This window comes from Cervus elaphus, chromosome 33 (genome assembly GCF_910594005.1).
Source record: "Cervus elaphus chromosome 33, mCerEla1.1, whole genome shotgun sequence".
NCBI classification, from domain to species: domain Eukaryota; kingdom Metazoa; phylum Chordata; class Mammalia; order Artiodactyla; family Cervidae; genus Cervus; species Cervus elaphus.
The window spans coordinates 57,492,293-57,510,137 of NC_057847.1; the positions used below are offsets into that span (position 1 = coordinate 57,492,293).

Consider the following 17,845-nt stretch of genomic DNA (forward strand, 5'->3'; position numbering starts at 1 on the left):
GATTCTCCAGCTTCTTCAGAAATTTACCTCAGTTTTATCTGAGTCTCCAAGGGTGCCTCACATATGTTCATGAATAATACCACTATGAATTTCCCTTCAAGCCTGCTTTATTGATAGCAACCGGATGTCTCTTCAGTGCCTCGGCTGTTTCCTCCCCGGGGACAACACTTTACCCTTGTGCATTGTACATTCTCCTGATGCCAGTGAGGCTGCTCATTTTTAAGCCTTCACAGACAGCCTGCGTTCCTTGCATTCCTTAATGCACTGACATGCCAGTGTACTCCTTGCAAAAGAGGAAGGAAGATCCCTCCCATCTCCCCAGTATTCGTTTGCTTTCTGTTTGGTATTAGTCACTCAGTTATGTCCGACTCTTTTCGACCTCATGGACTGTAGCCCGCCAGGCTTCCCTCTCCATGGGATTTCCCAGGCAAGAATACTGGAGTGGATTGCCATTCCCTTCTCCAGGGGATCTTCCCAACCCAGGGACTGAACCCGGGTCTGCTTCATTGCAGGTGATTCTTTACCACCTGAGCCCCCTGGGAAACCCTTTCTATTTATTTGAGATTCAGAGGCACATCCATAATGCCTGTCTGTAGTCTACTTTCTGAAGAACTCAAACTTGCATATACAAGGCCTCTTCTAGGAATCTGTCCTGGACAGACACCATTTAGTCCACTATGTCTTTTTCTCTTCTGTTGCCTGTCTGCACACAGACCCGTATATCTTCCAAGCAACATGTAAATTCCTCTTATGTACCAGTGCATCATATTTTTTCAAGCCTTTTTGGATTTCATTTATGATTCCGCAGGAATCCTGATTACACGAATGTGTCCATGGTATATATGTGTGTACACTTGTATGCCTACAAAACATCTTTCTAGGAAAGAACATGAACCCCAACCAGCTAACTTTGTATGGAATCAAGAGTCCTCTGACGTAGTTTCTTCACTCCTCTTGCAGGTGACAATATGTGCCGAGTCAATAACGGAGGCTGTAGTACACTGTGTTTGGCCATCCCGGGAGGCCGAGTATGTGCCTGTGCTGATAATCAACTCTTAGATGAAAATGGGACCAGTTGCATATGTAAGTGTCTTTTCATGTTACACTCATGGTTTATCTGTCTTTTTGATGAACAATAGCTGATGAAACCAAAGCAATTAAAATCAAACTTGGAAAGAGAAATTCAGATAATAACTTAGGTATAATTCTTTTTAGATTATAAATAAAGGAATTAATATCTAATATACAAATGAATAATGATAATAGTACAGTTTAGCTGAGTATCCTGGTACTGCTGCATCTATCTTGTGCTGTGCTGTGGTTTGCTCAGTCACTCAGTTGTATCTGACTCTTTGCGACCCCATGACTGTAGCCCGCCAGGCTCTTCTGTTCATGGGGATTTTCTAGGCAAGAGTACTGGAGTGGATTGCCATGCCCTCCTCCAGGAATCAAACCAGAGTCTCCTATTGCAGGCAGATTCTCTACCAGCTGAGCTACCAGGGAAGCATCTAGCTTAGTAAGAGTTAAAAATAATTATATGCCACAGAAGATATTTCTTGAAATTGTTAGGGAACCTCACCATCAGTAACTGTAACTGCATATAAATGAAAAATATATTTATAATGCCAGTATTGAACAATAAACTACTAGGGCATTTCAATGTGTATCATCCAGTATATGAATCCAACAACTATTACCTATGATTATTATCAGTAGTAGAAATAATAATAACTTCTATGATATATAGTTAAAAGGATCCACATCAAAATTCCCTAGTAGTTTATTGTTTAATAATGGCATTATAAATAGATATAGCTTTAGAAATCAACATTTTTATTATTTTATCCACATCTTTACTTCTCTAAAAGAAATAAGATGTTGCAGATTAGTTGAAATCTTCTTTATTACACTTACTACTTAATGACCAAACAAAGTTTGTCTTCAAAATTCTAGAAATGTTCTTTATAACTAGAGAATGTTTTAATCTAATATACTTCAGAATACAAATATGAATTTACCCATGGGCAAGGTTTTTTTCCCTCATTATTAATAGAATTTAAAAAAATTGCCTATATAAGACTGCCTGTAGGAAATAGTTCTCTAAGGTGTACGTCCTGTGATTCATCAGATTGTATACCTCCCTTTGTTCAGTGGTATTATTTAGTAATTTCTGTTTGGTTGTTGTTTGCTTACATCAGAAGAGAAATCTACCAAGACCTATAGTTTGGGAACAGACAGGTATTAAACATTGCTCTGAACAGCAGAAAGTCTGTCCAGTTGCCTAGTAGATTAAATCTTATCTTAGTTATTGGGATAAATGGTATGAATCACGTGTATATTTCTCTTTGATTTCTAGCATAGATCCTTCTAAGATTATTCTTCTGTTACAAAATGAGATTCTTTGCTACTCTAGCTGGATGACTTTGCCATTAGAACAGATGAAATGCACACACACAGACGCACATACATACAAAGAGAGTAACCTTTGTGGATCTTCACCAGGTCCATTCCTGCCTTTGCTCTACCCCGAGAATTCCTCTCAAAGATGGAAAGTAGCACTATAGTGTCTCCTTTTTATGGTCGCCACAGACCTTACCGTCAGTACTGGAGGAGCAAAGGGCATTTCATTCTATCTAAAGATAGATGAGCTTATTCAATTTCAAGTGGAATAGCTTAGAGAGGCTTCTCATTGAATATTAAATCTCATCTTCTTGGTCTTGCAAAAAATTCAAAATTCAGTAAAGATAGTGTCAATAAAATGATCAAGAGGCTGATTTCTCAGTAATCTTGAGAGTTTTTATTTTTCATCTTCGTTTTTATCATGGGTAATTGGAAGGAAAGTGTATACATCAGGTACTAATAACTAGATGACTTTTTAAGCTTTAAATTTTCTAATTAGCTCTTTAATTTTAATTGTGTCAATTATAATAATATGTATTATTTGCCTCCCTATTTCCTTTATTGTTATGCCCCATTAAAAATTATGGATTCCTTATGTGTTGGCATATCTGTATCTATATAAAAGATTTATCACTGGGTTATCTCTGTGTAAGTAAAAATTAGGTGACTTTTTGCTTGTAATGAAATACTATGCACAATGTCATTTAGCTGATATTAAGAGATTTGATATGATAGTTCATATGTGACTATACATTTGCTGAAAGTTAAAGATTTCTGTGAGACTATTGGTGTATTTTCATATTTATAATTCATGGATGAGGTAACCCCAATTCAATTAAAGGGGATAGAAATAGTATTTTTATCTATAGATGTTACACTGCTACTAAGTCACTTCAGTCGTGTCCGACTCTGTGCGACCCCACAGACGGCAGCCCACCAGGCTCCCCCGTCCCTGGGATTCTCCAGGCAAGAACACTGGAGTGGGTTGCCATTTCCTTCTCCAATGCATGAAAATGAAAAATGAAAGTGAAGTCGCTCAGTCGTGTCAGACTCTTAGCGACCCCATGGACTGCAGCCTACCAGGCTCCTCTGTCCATGGGATTTTCCAGGCAAGAGTACTGGAGTGGGGTGTCATTGCCTTCTCCATAGATGTTACACTAAACAGTGTTAAATCATAAAAGCAGGTGAGTATTTATTTGAGAATTTGTTATTGTATTGGAAGTTTAAAATTTTACTAGATTTTTCATATGGCATCAAACTTATCTAGATTCTTTTTTAATGTAATGGGGAAATTAAGAGAAATATTATAGTAACTAATTTATTGCAAAAAACTTAAAGTGTGTTTATATAAATTATTCCAGTTTCTATTCATTTAGTAGCAAATTTTTCATAAGGATATTTTAGCCTTAGTTTGCAGATGAGGAAATTAAAGTCCAAAAAAGATACAAATACATGGAGTTCATGGTTGCAGACTATAACGCAAAACAAGTATCAGTGCATCACTAACCTCTCTTTAATGCTCATTCCTCTGGGCTTCTGACTTAGTTTAGGCCAGATTACATACTTGTGAACTGATTTCAACTGGAATGACATTTTAACCGGCTTTAAATATAAATCTGTAGCAAAACAAAAAATGCATGTTGCAGTCATTGAGATATGATCTTCCTGCTTTTAGTCATCCTCACTGAACTGGCATCAAATGAACAAAAACCCATTGGCAGATGGTCAGGCCAGAATTAGACACCAATAGTTGTTTCTCAATGAACTTGTGCCAGAAAGCAACGCCAGAGGAGGCATTCACCCAACAGAAAAATATTGGTATGCTACATGGTTGATTAAGGATGCATTCTAATGCCATGCCTGGAAGGAATTAAGAATGAAAGTAGGCTGGGCTCTTCGTTTTTGTGAACCTCCTTGTGACATGGTCAAATCTTCTCACAATTAGAAATGAGGCCTGGTGTAGTGTAGTAACTGGGAACTTACTGCCCTGTAGAAGCATATATAAAACCAGTTGATCACTGATCAAGTGAGTTTATGTCTTTTAAATTTATCTTGATGACTTTGTAGGGAAAACCACAACATAGAAAATTAATAAATGAGAATATGAGTAATACCAAGAAAGTAAGATAATCTCCTAAAAAAATGATAGTCATCATTTTTTTTTTTCAAAATAGCATAATAATTTTATCTAGAGTATTGAGACAGTAGCACAGTAATTATTTAAATGCTTCATTTGTGGCCTGGAAAAAAAAGAAAAAGAACAGAACTTTCCGATATACTTTACCCAAGAGATCAACTTAAACATTGACCAAAATATTGGTCATCCAAGGGTAGCATTGCACAATTATATGTCAGTGGTACTCTGTGACCTTCTTCACCTTCTGGAACACCAGATATATTCTTCTGTCAAAAATAGTGCTCTGCTATGGCTCAGCCATTTATCTGTTCAGCTGTGACAAGCCTTATGTTCTAGGATATATGCAATCTAATGTGTAGTAAAAAGTTTAAGGCAGTAAAAAGTTTAGAAGCCTCATCCAGATGAATATTTATGGCCTCCTGTGCATAGGAACTCACAGAAGATTATGTACCACTTAGGTTGGCTGCTCAGAAGATCACTCTATCTAATGAAAGGTCATCCTGCTATGATCTAAAGGAGAAAATTCAAAAACCAGAGCAGCATTTTTCACACTGCCTTCCTATATGGGCAGATTTACACAGAGTCATTCAGCAAACTACAACTTCAAGTTTTCTTTTAGGTTGTTCTCTTCCCCATTCAAATCAAGAAATAGAAATGGTGTACTCCCAAAAATGCCAAAAAAAAAAAAAAAAAAATCTGTTTAGCAAATAAACATATCCTAATGTGAAACATACAGGAACAATTGGAAAATTGTATTATATTTTTTTTTTTTTTTTTTTTTTTTTTTGTTATAAGACAAAAATTTAATGAAAATTGGTATGTAATAATCCAAAGGGCTAAATAGTTACATGGGACTGTATTAGAAATTTAATATACAAGTAAATGTTACATGTTATCATCATCTGATTCATCTTCTTCCTTCAAAGATTCCTTGGCATATTTCTCTGCCTCTTCCCTTATATCTTTAGGAACTATTTCATGTCTTCCATTAATAAGATATTTTTATCTTAGACCAATTTTTTATTACTAAGTAATCATAAGTTTGGTATAGTCAACAGTAAAACATCAGTTGAGAGAGGAGATAAGAGCTAGTTTAGAATAGATTACTACGATGGGATTGAAGAGAAGAAAAGCAAAATTAGAAACATAGAAACTTGTTCTTGGTCACCAAAGCTTATTAAACCAAGGTCAGGAACATATGTATTAAGTTCAAACACTGGAAATCCAAATATATGTTTCAAAACTAAAATAATAAAAAGTTTATTAGTACACTTTCTTCATTTACTTCTTTGTAATCTTAGACATTGACATTATCAGTCATTCTATCAGTTTTTACCAAAGAAAAGAGTTAATTCTTGAGTGCATATTTCCCTTGCAGTTTATTGATGGGTCATGCAGAGACCTAATTCCACTGCTCTAACAGAAGGTATCATAGGAAGTGTGAAAACTGACAGTTCCTTGCCAGGCATGCCATGATTCATGTCATTTTATCTTCAAGCCTAAATTAAAGGATTGTTTCTTACTTTGTCAGTTTTCTTACCAGTGAGATAATGTTATAATATTTTTACCAAAAGTGACCCTGACAGTAGAATTACAGGTTTTGAATCAGTTTTCAAATTCACAGTGCAAAGTACAACTCTGAAGTTAAGATTGTAAGTATAGTGTCTGTTAATATGCTGAAAACAATTCATGGTTGTGCCTAAATACCCAAGTGCAATATGGGTTCCATCACTTTAAGCCTTGGAACAAAGTGACATGGATGGTGGAGCTTTTCCTGTATGTTTTTGGTTATGGGGAGAACTTTATCACTCTTTCTAGTTACATATCTTTTTTTAAAAAAAACTCAGTCTGTTCATGTTCTTGGGTGATAGAACATTAACTGCTGAGACAGTTGAAGTAGTAGTGTATTTATTGAAGTATTAAAGTATTTATTCAATCTCCAGAGGTAGAATATCTCACGGCAATAATGACTGTAATGTAGAATTATCAGCCTCTGTTAATTCCAGGAAGTCAGGCAACAAATATTTTTGAACATTTCTTCTGTATCTGGTTCTGTTCTGGGCATTTTTTATTCTGCAATATGTGACTTTGTCCTTCATATAGTCAAAAATCTTGTGAAAACACAAGATATGTGAAAATTACTTATAAAATAATGCCTTTGTAGAAGTTTGTGGAAGGTGTAGAGAATAATGATCTTATTTTTTATGGAAGCTATTCACTCTCTTAATTGATGCTAGATGTACTTACTTCATCATCTTGTTGATTCTTGCAAGATTTTGTAGATTGCCTGGCCATCAGCTTGGGTTATTTGGTAGATAATGTTGCTACCCAGTTCCACAGGTAGGTGAATGCTAAGAAAAAGATCACATTTTGGAATGTCTAAATTGTCATCTTATCCATATTATCACCTATCACAGTAACTTTTAATGTGATAATGGGCATTGTGGGCACAAAGATGACTAGATGACTTGTCTTTTATCATTATGTCCTGAACAAACCTTGTCAGTATTGATAACAAGATTTCTTGTGATATAACTACTGATTACATCTGAAAGACTTGAGTTAGGGCTGGAGTATATTAATGATGCCAAGTGCCCTGGGAGATATTGGAAATTAGAAGTCAATATCTTAAAAAAAATCTTTATGATTATGAAGAGTCTGAAAGTTTACCCATGTTGCCAACTAACATATTAACCCATCAGAGTTTCACAGGTTTAGACAGAAGACATACAATTCCTGGATCAGGCACAAAGGATTTTACTAATCAAAGCAAGTGACTAAGTTGCACATTCACTTTGGTTCTCCTTCCTCCATCCCACCTCCATGTCATATGAAGACTAGGCCCAGAGAGGCCAGATAGAGGTTGCACACAGAGTGTGTTTGTACCACAGATGAAGAACTCTTGAGCTTAAAAGTCTGCTAGAAAATCTACCCAGCCTTTGCTTTGAAGGGAGATATTATCTTTTATTATCCTGGTTAAGGAGCAAATCTGCTCTGTGTTCTAAAAGAAAGCACTTTTTGTATCTTCCAAGGCTGTTAGCTGTCTAAACATCCTTAAAAAAATAGTCCAGAATAAAAGCTGACACAAGACATGTAGAAACACCAAGGAGAAATGCCTCTCCAACAAATTATAGGACTTAGAAGAATTGTAGACAAACTTCTAAATGTCAAAAATATTCGTATGTGTTTCATATGTGTTATTATAACTATAAGTGATGCCTAACTGCTGTTACAAGTAATTACTAATATGTATTAATGACATTGATATAAATCATTATCAGAAGCAGTAAATATGAAAGTTAAATTTTCTCAGGAGGTAAGCTCTACTGTTTTTCAAGCAATTATCCTTAACCTATTATGAAAAATGATAATGTAAACTTTGTAATCTGTTTTTGAAAAGTGCCAACTGTATATGAGCAAACATCATTTAAAAATAACTGACTACCCACATACATACGAAATTGTGTTTAAAACAAGTTTAGAAATTATTCCTATTTTCATTCATTCCATAATGATCTAATTATCAGTTGAAAACATGTGAACCGTAAGTAGACTTAAAGACCTTGTCTCTAAATTGCTTATGTTAAAGAGTATTTAATTTGGAAATATCAATTTTCTAGGGTAGTTTGTCTTTCCCTAGACAAACTAACTTCTTTAATATAGATATAATTTTTCAGAAGCAAGTATGATTTTGCCCTTGTCTGTGGATATTTTTTATTATTCCTTAAAACTGTGAATTAAGTTATTTGATCAAATGATCCTATAAAAAACATCTTTTAAATTAGGGAGACTTTTATCATTTGAAATTAATCCTTTCTTGTTTTCTGCAATCTTCAAGCTGTGAGACAACAGAATTGACTATTTCTTTTGACATGATTTAAGAAAATCTTAAACCTGAACTTAAGTAGGGAAGAAAACTGATTACATCTCCAATCAGGTTTCTTGTCCCATAGGGGGGAAAAAATTAATTCTGGGAGACTGTTGACCTTAGGCTTAATAATTATGAAGTGGAAATTAATCAAGCTACTAGTTCCAGTTCTAAGTTGGGCTTATGTAGAGTCAAAAGAAGGAACTATACCACCCTCAAAGATCTTAAGATCTACTGAGCAGACAAAGTTCAAAATAAGGGGAATTTTCATGTTGTCAATGATCAGTTTTAGAGAGTCTGAGAGAAAAGCTAGATCCTAGAGATGGTCAGACACATCCCACATTATACCTCCATTTTGTCATGATTCCCATCCTCATTCCTAGTTGCTACTATAAAAAGTTACCCTGGGATTGAATAGGAGACCCAATGACCTCCCATTTTTGTTTTTATTTATTGTCATTTCCTTGAGATGTGTTCTCTTTTTTTTCTTGCTCTCTTTATATATATATGTGTGTGTGTGTGTGTGTGTGTGGTCATGCCTAGTGGCTCAGTGGCAAAGAATGTTTCTGCCAATGCAAGAGATGCAGGTATAATCCTTGATTGGAAAGATTCCCCCAGAGAAGGGAATGACAACCCACTCCAGTATTCTTGCCTGGAAAATCCCATGGACAGAAGAGCCTGGTGGGATACAGTCCATGGGGTTGCAAAAGAGCTGGACACACACAAAACAACTACACACACACATAATATAAACACACACATGCATGTGCATGCATATATATACATTTATATGAATATGTACCTATATATTCTTTTAAAAATTGTTACTTTCAAGTGACTTTATGCAATGGCAGCATTAAAGAAATTGCTTCTTCTGCATTTTGTTATTGAGAAAGATTAAACAAGGAGGAAAAATTGCGGTTAGGTCCTCGATACAGAGTCTGCTTTTGTGAGAGGGGAACAGCAAACACACAGGATTACCTTTGGTCTCAGTGAATATTTCATTCACCACACTGATTATATTTTTCACCCTTAATACCTTAATTTTTTTTAAAAGACCTTAAATGAGAACCTGAATTATATGGGACAGTTCTCCGTTCTCTACCCTGTGCACCCACATGCCTTGTGTCTTGTTGCATAACTCTCTGAAGCAGCTTCTTTGCATCTATGGTTCAGTGCTGTTTCCTCTTCCATTCTCAGCATCAGGGAAAATACAAGGGTTAAAGGAGTGAAACACAAGTGTTCTGGAAATGCCATATATGTTTTCTCAATACCCCTTATTATTGAAGTCCATATAGGTTTTGTGACAGTTCATCAATGTGAACCAGCTACCCCAAATAAAATTTAAAGCCGTTAGATCTAGAATGGAAAAACTGGCTTGTTTCTTCTAATAATAAGCCACTTTTGATAACTCAATGTCTTTTTCAGTCAATGAAATACAGATCATTTACTTTAGCTGTCACCACATTCCCTTCAGTTTTTAGCTTAGATTCTATTGAATCCCCTCAGAGAAGTGTAGTAGCCCTTTCAATATGTGAATAAACCCCAATTAATGGGATTTCTGACATTTGAATAGAGAATATGGAATATATGATAAAAACACTCCAAAGAATCAGGATGTATAATGAGATTGTTTTGGTTAACTTAAAATTTCCATAAATATTTAACCAGATCTGTTTTTTTTTTTTTTTTGCACTTTTAGACCAGTGAAATAAACATAACCATCAATGCTATGTGCTATTCCCTTGTCTTTTCACTTTAGTTTTTGATGTATTTATGTGTGAAAAGTGCAAGTGTTAGTAGCTCAGTCATGTCTGACTCTAAAGGTGGAGGTAATAAAATTCTTTGCCATGCCTTCAGTTAAGCTTCTGAATGAAAGTTCTTTAGAAAGTAAAACTACAAACAACAAAAATATAAGATAGTATTTTATCATTGTTGTTATTATTATTTTGGTGACATTTGCTTAAAATGAATCTCCACAATTCTTGCAGAATAATTATTGTTGGAGAAACTTAAAATTTCTCATTTCCAGGGATGGTTGCCTCTATAATGCTTTCATTATTTTCTGTGAAATGCATGAAATCAATGTTATGATTATACAAAATTATCTTTTAATGAATTGAAAATACCCAGTATTGCTTATATATCTTGTTTGTTTGTTTTTTAAACCCTAGTTAATCCTGGAGAAGTACTGCCTCAGATATGTAAAGCTGGAGAATTCCGCTGCAGAAACAGACACTGTATCCAAGCTCGGTGGAAATGTGATGGCGATGATGACTGTCTGGATGGAAGTGATGAAGATTCAGTCAGTTGCTGTAGGTTCTCCTACAGTTTATATTAAAACTTGCTAGTTTTTGAGTGTGTGAACTATTAAAGCAGTCTGGGGGAGAATATCTAAAATTATCATTGATGCATATTTAACTTTGTTTTTTGTTTTTTTTTTTTTCCCCAGACATCGTTTTGTATAGACATTAGACCTAAGTGACCTTCTTTGTATACCTTTAAAGCACTGTTTTTCTCATCCTTCACCATCTTTGAATATTACCATTTTGGTTGCTTCAGAAATTCTCTTCTTTTCTGTATTGTAGCATACCATTGTTAGAAGGTTGCTCTAGGAGACCCCTTCGGATCTCTGAATTTAAAGATGTGAAAAATCAATTTAAACTCCCCCAAGGCAGAATTTCTCATAAAGGAGGTCACGATCCACTCCATTGCTCCTTGGCAACAGAGCCTTGGAGATGGTCCAAGGAAACAGACATGTGTTTGGAACATGTTATTACCTAACTTCACTGGCTCAGTTCATAGTAGGAGACACATATGGGGCACTCAGATTATTAAGGAAGTTAAAAGTGTGATTTCTCCCCTTGCCTTCTATTTAGCTCTTCATCATTTGTTGCAATGGGAATAGTTTCATGTTTCATGTAGGGATCAGGGAATGACCCACAAATGTAGAGGAAAACAATTTGAGAAGCAGATTCAGTAAACTTATGGAAATATATTTGATTCGAATCACTACCTTAGTGGTGTTGAAAGATATAAAATATTTTATATGGAGAGAGATATATGTTGGACATATTTATCTTTAGTCTTTTCATTTGACTTAGATACATTATTTTTAAAAAGAAAATGATCATTTTTCAATTAGTGACTTTTAGGTTAAAGTGGCTGAACTGATTTAATCGGCAATCCTCCATTTTCCTTTTTTAAAAATCAAGAATATAAAGATGAAGTTTTAAAGATTCTTTGTTAAGAATGAACAAAATTGGTCTGAGCACCTGTAATATGAATTTGGGCACAAATTCTAAAAATATGGACTTTAAAAAATATTTTCAAAGTTTATAAAATATATAATAAAAGATATTTAATTAATATGTAAGTATAGCACTACTTTCTCTTCATTTCCAAACATTCAACATTATGTACTTCTTATTTTCAATCCTATTAATATTAATATTTATACTCTAAAGCGTGCCACAAATAAAATGTTAAGTATTAAATTGATACAACCAGCCAAAAGTTTTGAAGTGGGAGGAGCATTTCATCTGAAGACAAAGGGTGTTTTCTTCCCCTTCTTTTTAACACAAACAATATGCTATTTATTGATTAGATTGCCTCATTCTTCATGACTCGTAATGTTAATTCATGGTTGCAGTGAATGCTTCCTATGTATCAACTTCCTGCATAGTCACAGCGCTCGTGCAGATCAGAGATATTTCATCACAGAATTTAGGAATTAATCCTATAGGTTCATGTTCTGTGTGATTTTTTTTTTTCACCAACTCACAAGCTAATTTCCTCCGAGAGTATAAGGGACATTACATTTTCACTGTTAATTGTAGTATTAAAATTCCTATTCTGTATTGTTCATTATTTTTAGCACTTATTTATCCCCTCATCCAAGCCTACATAATGGGCTTTTCCTAGCATCTTCTATTTTATGTATGGTTGGCGGTGGTTTAGTCGCTAAGTCGTGTCCGACTCTTGTGACCCCATGGACTGTAGCCTGCTGGGCTCCTCTGTCCATGGGATTCTCCAGTCAAGAATACTGGAGTGGGTGGCCGTTTCCTTCTCCAATTTTATATAGTCCATATTTAATTCTAGTCTTTCACTAGTCTTCCCTTAACTAAAGCCCACTCACCATACTTCTTCCAGATTAATAGCAATGGAATCTTGTTACTTCAATAACTGGATAATCAGCAAGTTAAATTCTAAAATCCATTGACTCTCATATAAAGTACTTCATGTTGTGTCTGACGTTTACATTTTTGGCTTTAAATGTCTATCATGTTTCTACTTACCCTCTTTGTCTTTATCAAGTTGAACTACTTATAAATCTCTAAAAATTTCCTTTTCCTTCTCTTTTTGTCTTCTGTAACATTGCAGTCTCTGTTCCCAGTTATGAATTTCACCATAGTTTACCACCATCTCCACAGGGAAGTCTTTTTTTGTATGCTAGCCATCTCTTTTCTCAGTACAGCCCAGTTTGAGTTAAATGTTTCTTGGATATTGTTTTATTATGGTAGTTGCCAAACCATATTGCAACTATATGCTTATTTATTTGATGCATCTAATAGGTGAATATGAGAGGACACATTAATTTGTAGCATCTTTGTGGTCTCAGTGTCTAGCACAGTAGCTAGCACATGGGTGAATGAATGATTCAATCAGAGGGGCAAAGTAAAATTAAACATCTCTGATCACCTTCCAGTAATATGGTGTCTTCTTTAAACATTGCAATGATTCTAAGCAGCATTATATTCCTGGGGTCCTGTAGTTAATATATCAGCACTGCATAATTCATTTCAGGAGTTTATTTTAGATTGCAAGTACTCATAAGCTTCAACCTTGAATTCTGTTATCATTTTACTTCTCAACTCCAAATCACAAGACAAATGGATTGTATTTGGTCCTCCTTTTCAACCTCCCTTTTATAACTGTGAAAATAGCAAAGGTTTCTGATCAAGCTTCACTGAAGTGCTTATGCATAATGTTAGTACTTGAAAATGTTGACCCTCTAATATATTGGATGACTTTTATCCTCCTGAGCAGCTATTCTTGTTAAAGTCCCTAAAGTGAATAGAAAATGTTAATCACACGTAAATACCAGAAAACAGAAGGCCTTTTCCTCACATTTATTTCCTATGCACAAAAGAGAACTTCTGAAAAGTGATAAAAACTGCTTCATCACTATGACTACTTTAAATAAATAGTGTTTTGTAGAAACTGACTAGAAAGGAATACATTTGCTATGCAACAGTATGATAAAAATTGCCTATTTTTTCAAATTCTAAATAAAACTAATACCAACATATATTTTTATCATACAGAAGTGCAACTACAGGGCACAAGGAAAATTACTTCAGAAAGAATGTTGAAATTATGAAACAGATACTGAAGAGCATGCCAAATCAGTTAGGAATTTAGACTCCAGAATGCAGGGGAAAAGATCACAGGAGGTAAACGTTAAATGGCCTCCTGCTGTGCTTGGATATTAGATGTTTAATCCTTAGCTGTGGTCAGCTTCCCTTAGAGGCTTGGTCATGTCCTCAGTATATTTTGTGGCTTCACATTTATTTTTTTGTATTAGGGGAAAACACTCATGATGATTATTTTCATTATTAAAATTACTCAGAATCTCCTATTTAGCACCAACTCCAGGTACCAAGTAATGCATTTTTCTCTTTAGAATTTTCCTTCTAGCCCCAGGAAACATTGAGCAAAACATAACACAATCAAGCTTATTTAATGTTTCAAGAAGTACTTGTGTAGATGTATGATTTTTTTAAAAAGTATTTTTGATATATGATTAAGTTATTTCATACATACTTGTTATGTTCCACATTAGCATTTGAGGTTAACTCTATGTTTTTGGTAAAAAAATCTGAAGCTAAATCACCTATTGTGATTAGGGGTGAGAAAAGAGACACTGATATTAGTTGGTTTTACTGAAGACTTGAAAAATGAATCTATTTCCTTGTATATGAACTTGAATTCCTTGATCTTTTATATACAACTACTACATTTTAACACAGTCTAGTATATTATTATTTGGTATAAAATAGGAGATATTGAATGACAGAAGATATAGATCAATTGTACTATAATATGATTACCATACACTTTCCATATCTTTCCCTTAAAATAATCATAATTTTATCTAGTTTGAAATTATTAAATTTGCTTCTCCTCTCCTCCCCCTTCCCACCCCAGACAATCATAGCTGTCCTGATGATCAGTTTAAATGCAAGAATAATCGCTGTATCCCCAAGAGATGGCTTTGTGATGGAGCTAATGATTGTGGGAGCAATGAAGATGAATCCAATCAAACATGTTCAGGTAAAGGTTTGCTTGGATGTATACGTAAATCTCTTCCACACTTTGTCTTCATAAAGATGCCTGAAATTAAACTGAACTTTCCTAGTGCTGATGATCTGATTATTGCAGGAGCAAATGAATTTAGAGTTCGATGCCGCAAAGGCTAGGATACAAATTATCTTTTACTTATTCTTTGGGTATCACTCTGCTTTTCAAAGGAATTTGGCGTATTATCCATGCAGGTTGACTGTCAATACACCACTTGGATAAAACTTGTCCCTGCTAAATTTTACTTGGCAATTGGAGGGAGAGGTTTGTGAGTATACTATGATTTAGGCTATCTCACAAGGAGAATTATTATTTTTTTTTAACTTTGAAACAATAATTTATATGCTTTTATTTCTTCTGTAGAATATGTCTTTATGTCTTCTGTAGAATATCTCTGTAAATAGGTTTCTGTTCCTGGCACACTATTCATGTGTTTTTTTTTTTTTTAAATAAAATCCCAAGTCCACTAAGCCTATTTATATTTCCATATAATTTATTGTATTGTAATAAATCTTTGAATCCTTAGCTAGATTTTCATTGAATGGGAATATACCGCTCATGGTACACATCGCAGCTGAGGGCCAAAACGATCATTCTTAATCAGATAAGTGTTGAAAAATGATCCTGACTAGCAGCTGCCTAGTGCTTCTCTTTAAACAATAACAAAAAAATAAATAAATAAACAATGACAAAAAGTCATATATTTAGTGACTCTTATTAATATGATCAGTATTATTTTAATCATTACATATGCTGTTAAAATCTGTCAACCACCTCACCTTTTCTCTTTGCCAAAATAAGCCATACTAAATACAAATTATTACAATGTATTAGCGAAAGCTGCAAAGGCACCACATAGCGAAAAGACCAAGAGGTCAAGAAGCCTGGTTTGTACTCTGGATTTTGAAACTGGCATTCTTGGAAAGACTTGTGCCTCCCTGTACCTCAATTTCCACATTTATTACTTTCAACTCTGTAGAAGTATAAATTTTCCAGAGCTTTGCACCATGTACTAAATAACAGCAACAAGAATGAAACAGTCACCATTCCGTAGTCCTAGCTTCCATTTTATATTCTTTTTTTTTTTCCCCATGGTGACATATTTACTGAGGATCCATGGGCTAGTCATTCTCCTGTCCCTTGATTAAAAGCTCGGTCTACTGTTTTAGAGCAACTGATTATTTTCAAGATATTCTGTGTCTTTCATAAGGGTGTTTTGCCAAAGACTATCTAACAAAAAGGGACCTTTAGAGACCAGATGGGCCTAGGCTCCTGCCTTCAAGTTCATTCTTTTCATAGATGAGGTCGAAAAAGAGATTTGCCTTAACTCATATGATTGATGAGGATTTAGGAAAACTCACTTCATCTCTCTCCAGGGCCGTTGCTTTTTTTTTTTTTCTTTTTTACCAAACTATATTATCTTGAGGATTAGCTAGAATTACAGACATGGTCAAGTTAATGTTTCCCAGGTTGCTCTTAGGATATGACTGCAATTTACAATGAAGCATCTTTCTAAATTAGTGCAATTATTATTATTTTAGATTAAGATTCAACTCAGGGACTATATAGTATTACATCCTAAACAGATAGATCTGCTTTCACCTTAAATTAACAGGCATTGCTGTCTCAATTCATAATACCATGTCTTCTTCATTTCTATTTGGTTTTTAAAAATTTGCTTGTTTCTACATGATGTTTCTTTCACTTTCTAGAAAAAGTGAAAATGTTATGTATAAGAGCAAATAAAAAAATTAATCCTAATTAGTAAGATTTCTAAGACACTCCAGGCCTCAGTTCACTAGAAAGTAGAATGCCACTTGCTTGCACCTCAAGTGCTATTTTAAGTGACAGCAGCTGAAGTCTGCTACTCACTGTTAGGTCTTCATGTCATATTTATGATAGCTATTATGGTCACCTTATGTCTTTCTGATTGAAAAAAAAAATACAAAGAGAAAAATAAATATGGCTTTTAGCTTTGAAAACTATGCTGTCATGTTACAATGTATTTCCATTTTGTTTTACCAAAATGAATAGGTCATACAGCTCACTATCTTGGAAAAATATAGCAAATTCATTAAATGATTTTCCTGGTTGAGTTATTTCTCTACATTTCTAGATATAGATGTATGCATGGATATGTATCCTAGATAAAATATTACTCGTATGGGGATTATTTTGTAATTAAATCCACTATCTTGTAGCCTTTAGCAGTGTGACTATATCTAAAGGAAAATTCTTTCCTATAACAAACCAATTTCTTATTATTTTTCTTTGGGATTTCTCCTCACTGGATCTACTAATTCAATAAATATCTATCATGGCATTGAAGATAGAATGAGGAAAAATACACAGTAATTTCTTTAAGAAGTTATGAGATAAGATGAAGAGAAAGACATTCAAACAGTTCATTCCCATAGAACTAAGCTGACCCTCAAATGGGAGCGCAAAAAGGACTACTAATTAATCTTTGGCTCTCCTGGAAAGCCTACTACAGGAGGGGTTGTCTAAACTAAGCCTTACCAAAATTAAATAAATAAATTAGAAAAATGTCTAAATAACAGTTTAAATCATTTAATTAGAAAATATAATCTGATAAGACCATGTGGTATTCACAATTAAAATGAAAAATTAGAACTCAAATATCAACAGGAATTTCAAAAAGCAGTGTTAACTCAAAATCTTGTAACAATAAGCAATTTAGTGCCATTCACATGAAATATAAAAATACAAAAATGTTCTATATGTGCTTGTTGATTAACAAATATATAAAAATGGAATAAAATATAGAGATTAAAAAAAAAAACTAAGGATAACAATTACCTCTATGAAAGAGAAAGGGAAATGTTATTGGGAAAGATTACATAGGGGACTTCAAATGTAAGTATAATACTTTTATTTAAATTAAAATCTGTAGCAAATATAGAAAAAATTAAGATTTGATAATTCTATAAGAAGACAAACAGATGTTAATGATATTTCCTATACTTTTCTAAGTGATGGAAATATTTGACTGAAAAAATAAATGAGTGATTGGGGAGCATAGATTGTGGAGAGTGAAGTCCTTAGAGGGTAGGGGG

General features: G+C 34.1%; 1 protein-coding gene across 1 annotated transcript in view; it reads left to right on the top strand.

The window, feature by feature from the left end:
- The window catches only part of LRP1B (LDL receptor related protein 1B), a 2,070,284-nt gene that overhangs the window by 1,212,188 nt on the left and 840,251 nt on the right, over nucleotides 1-17,845 (top strand). The window contains exons 15-17 of the mRNA XM_043894665.1: nucleotides 961-1,083; nucleotides 10,580-10,720; nucleotides 14,616-14,741. Of these exons, the coding sequence (XP_043750600.1) occupies nucleotides 961-1,083; nucleotides 10,580-10,720; nucleotides 14,616-14,741 (390 nt within the window). The remainder of the gene's footprint in view (nucleotides 1-960; nucleotides 1,084-10,579; nucleotides 10,721-14,615; nucleotides 14,742-17,845) is intronic.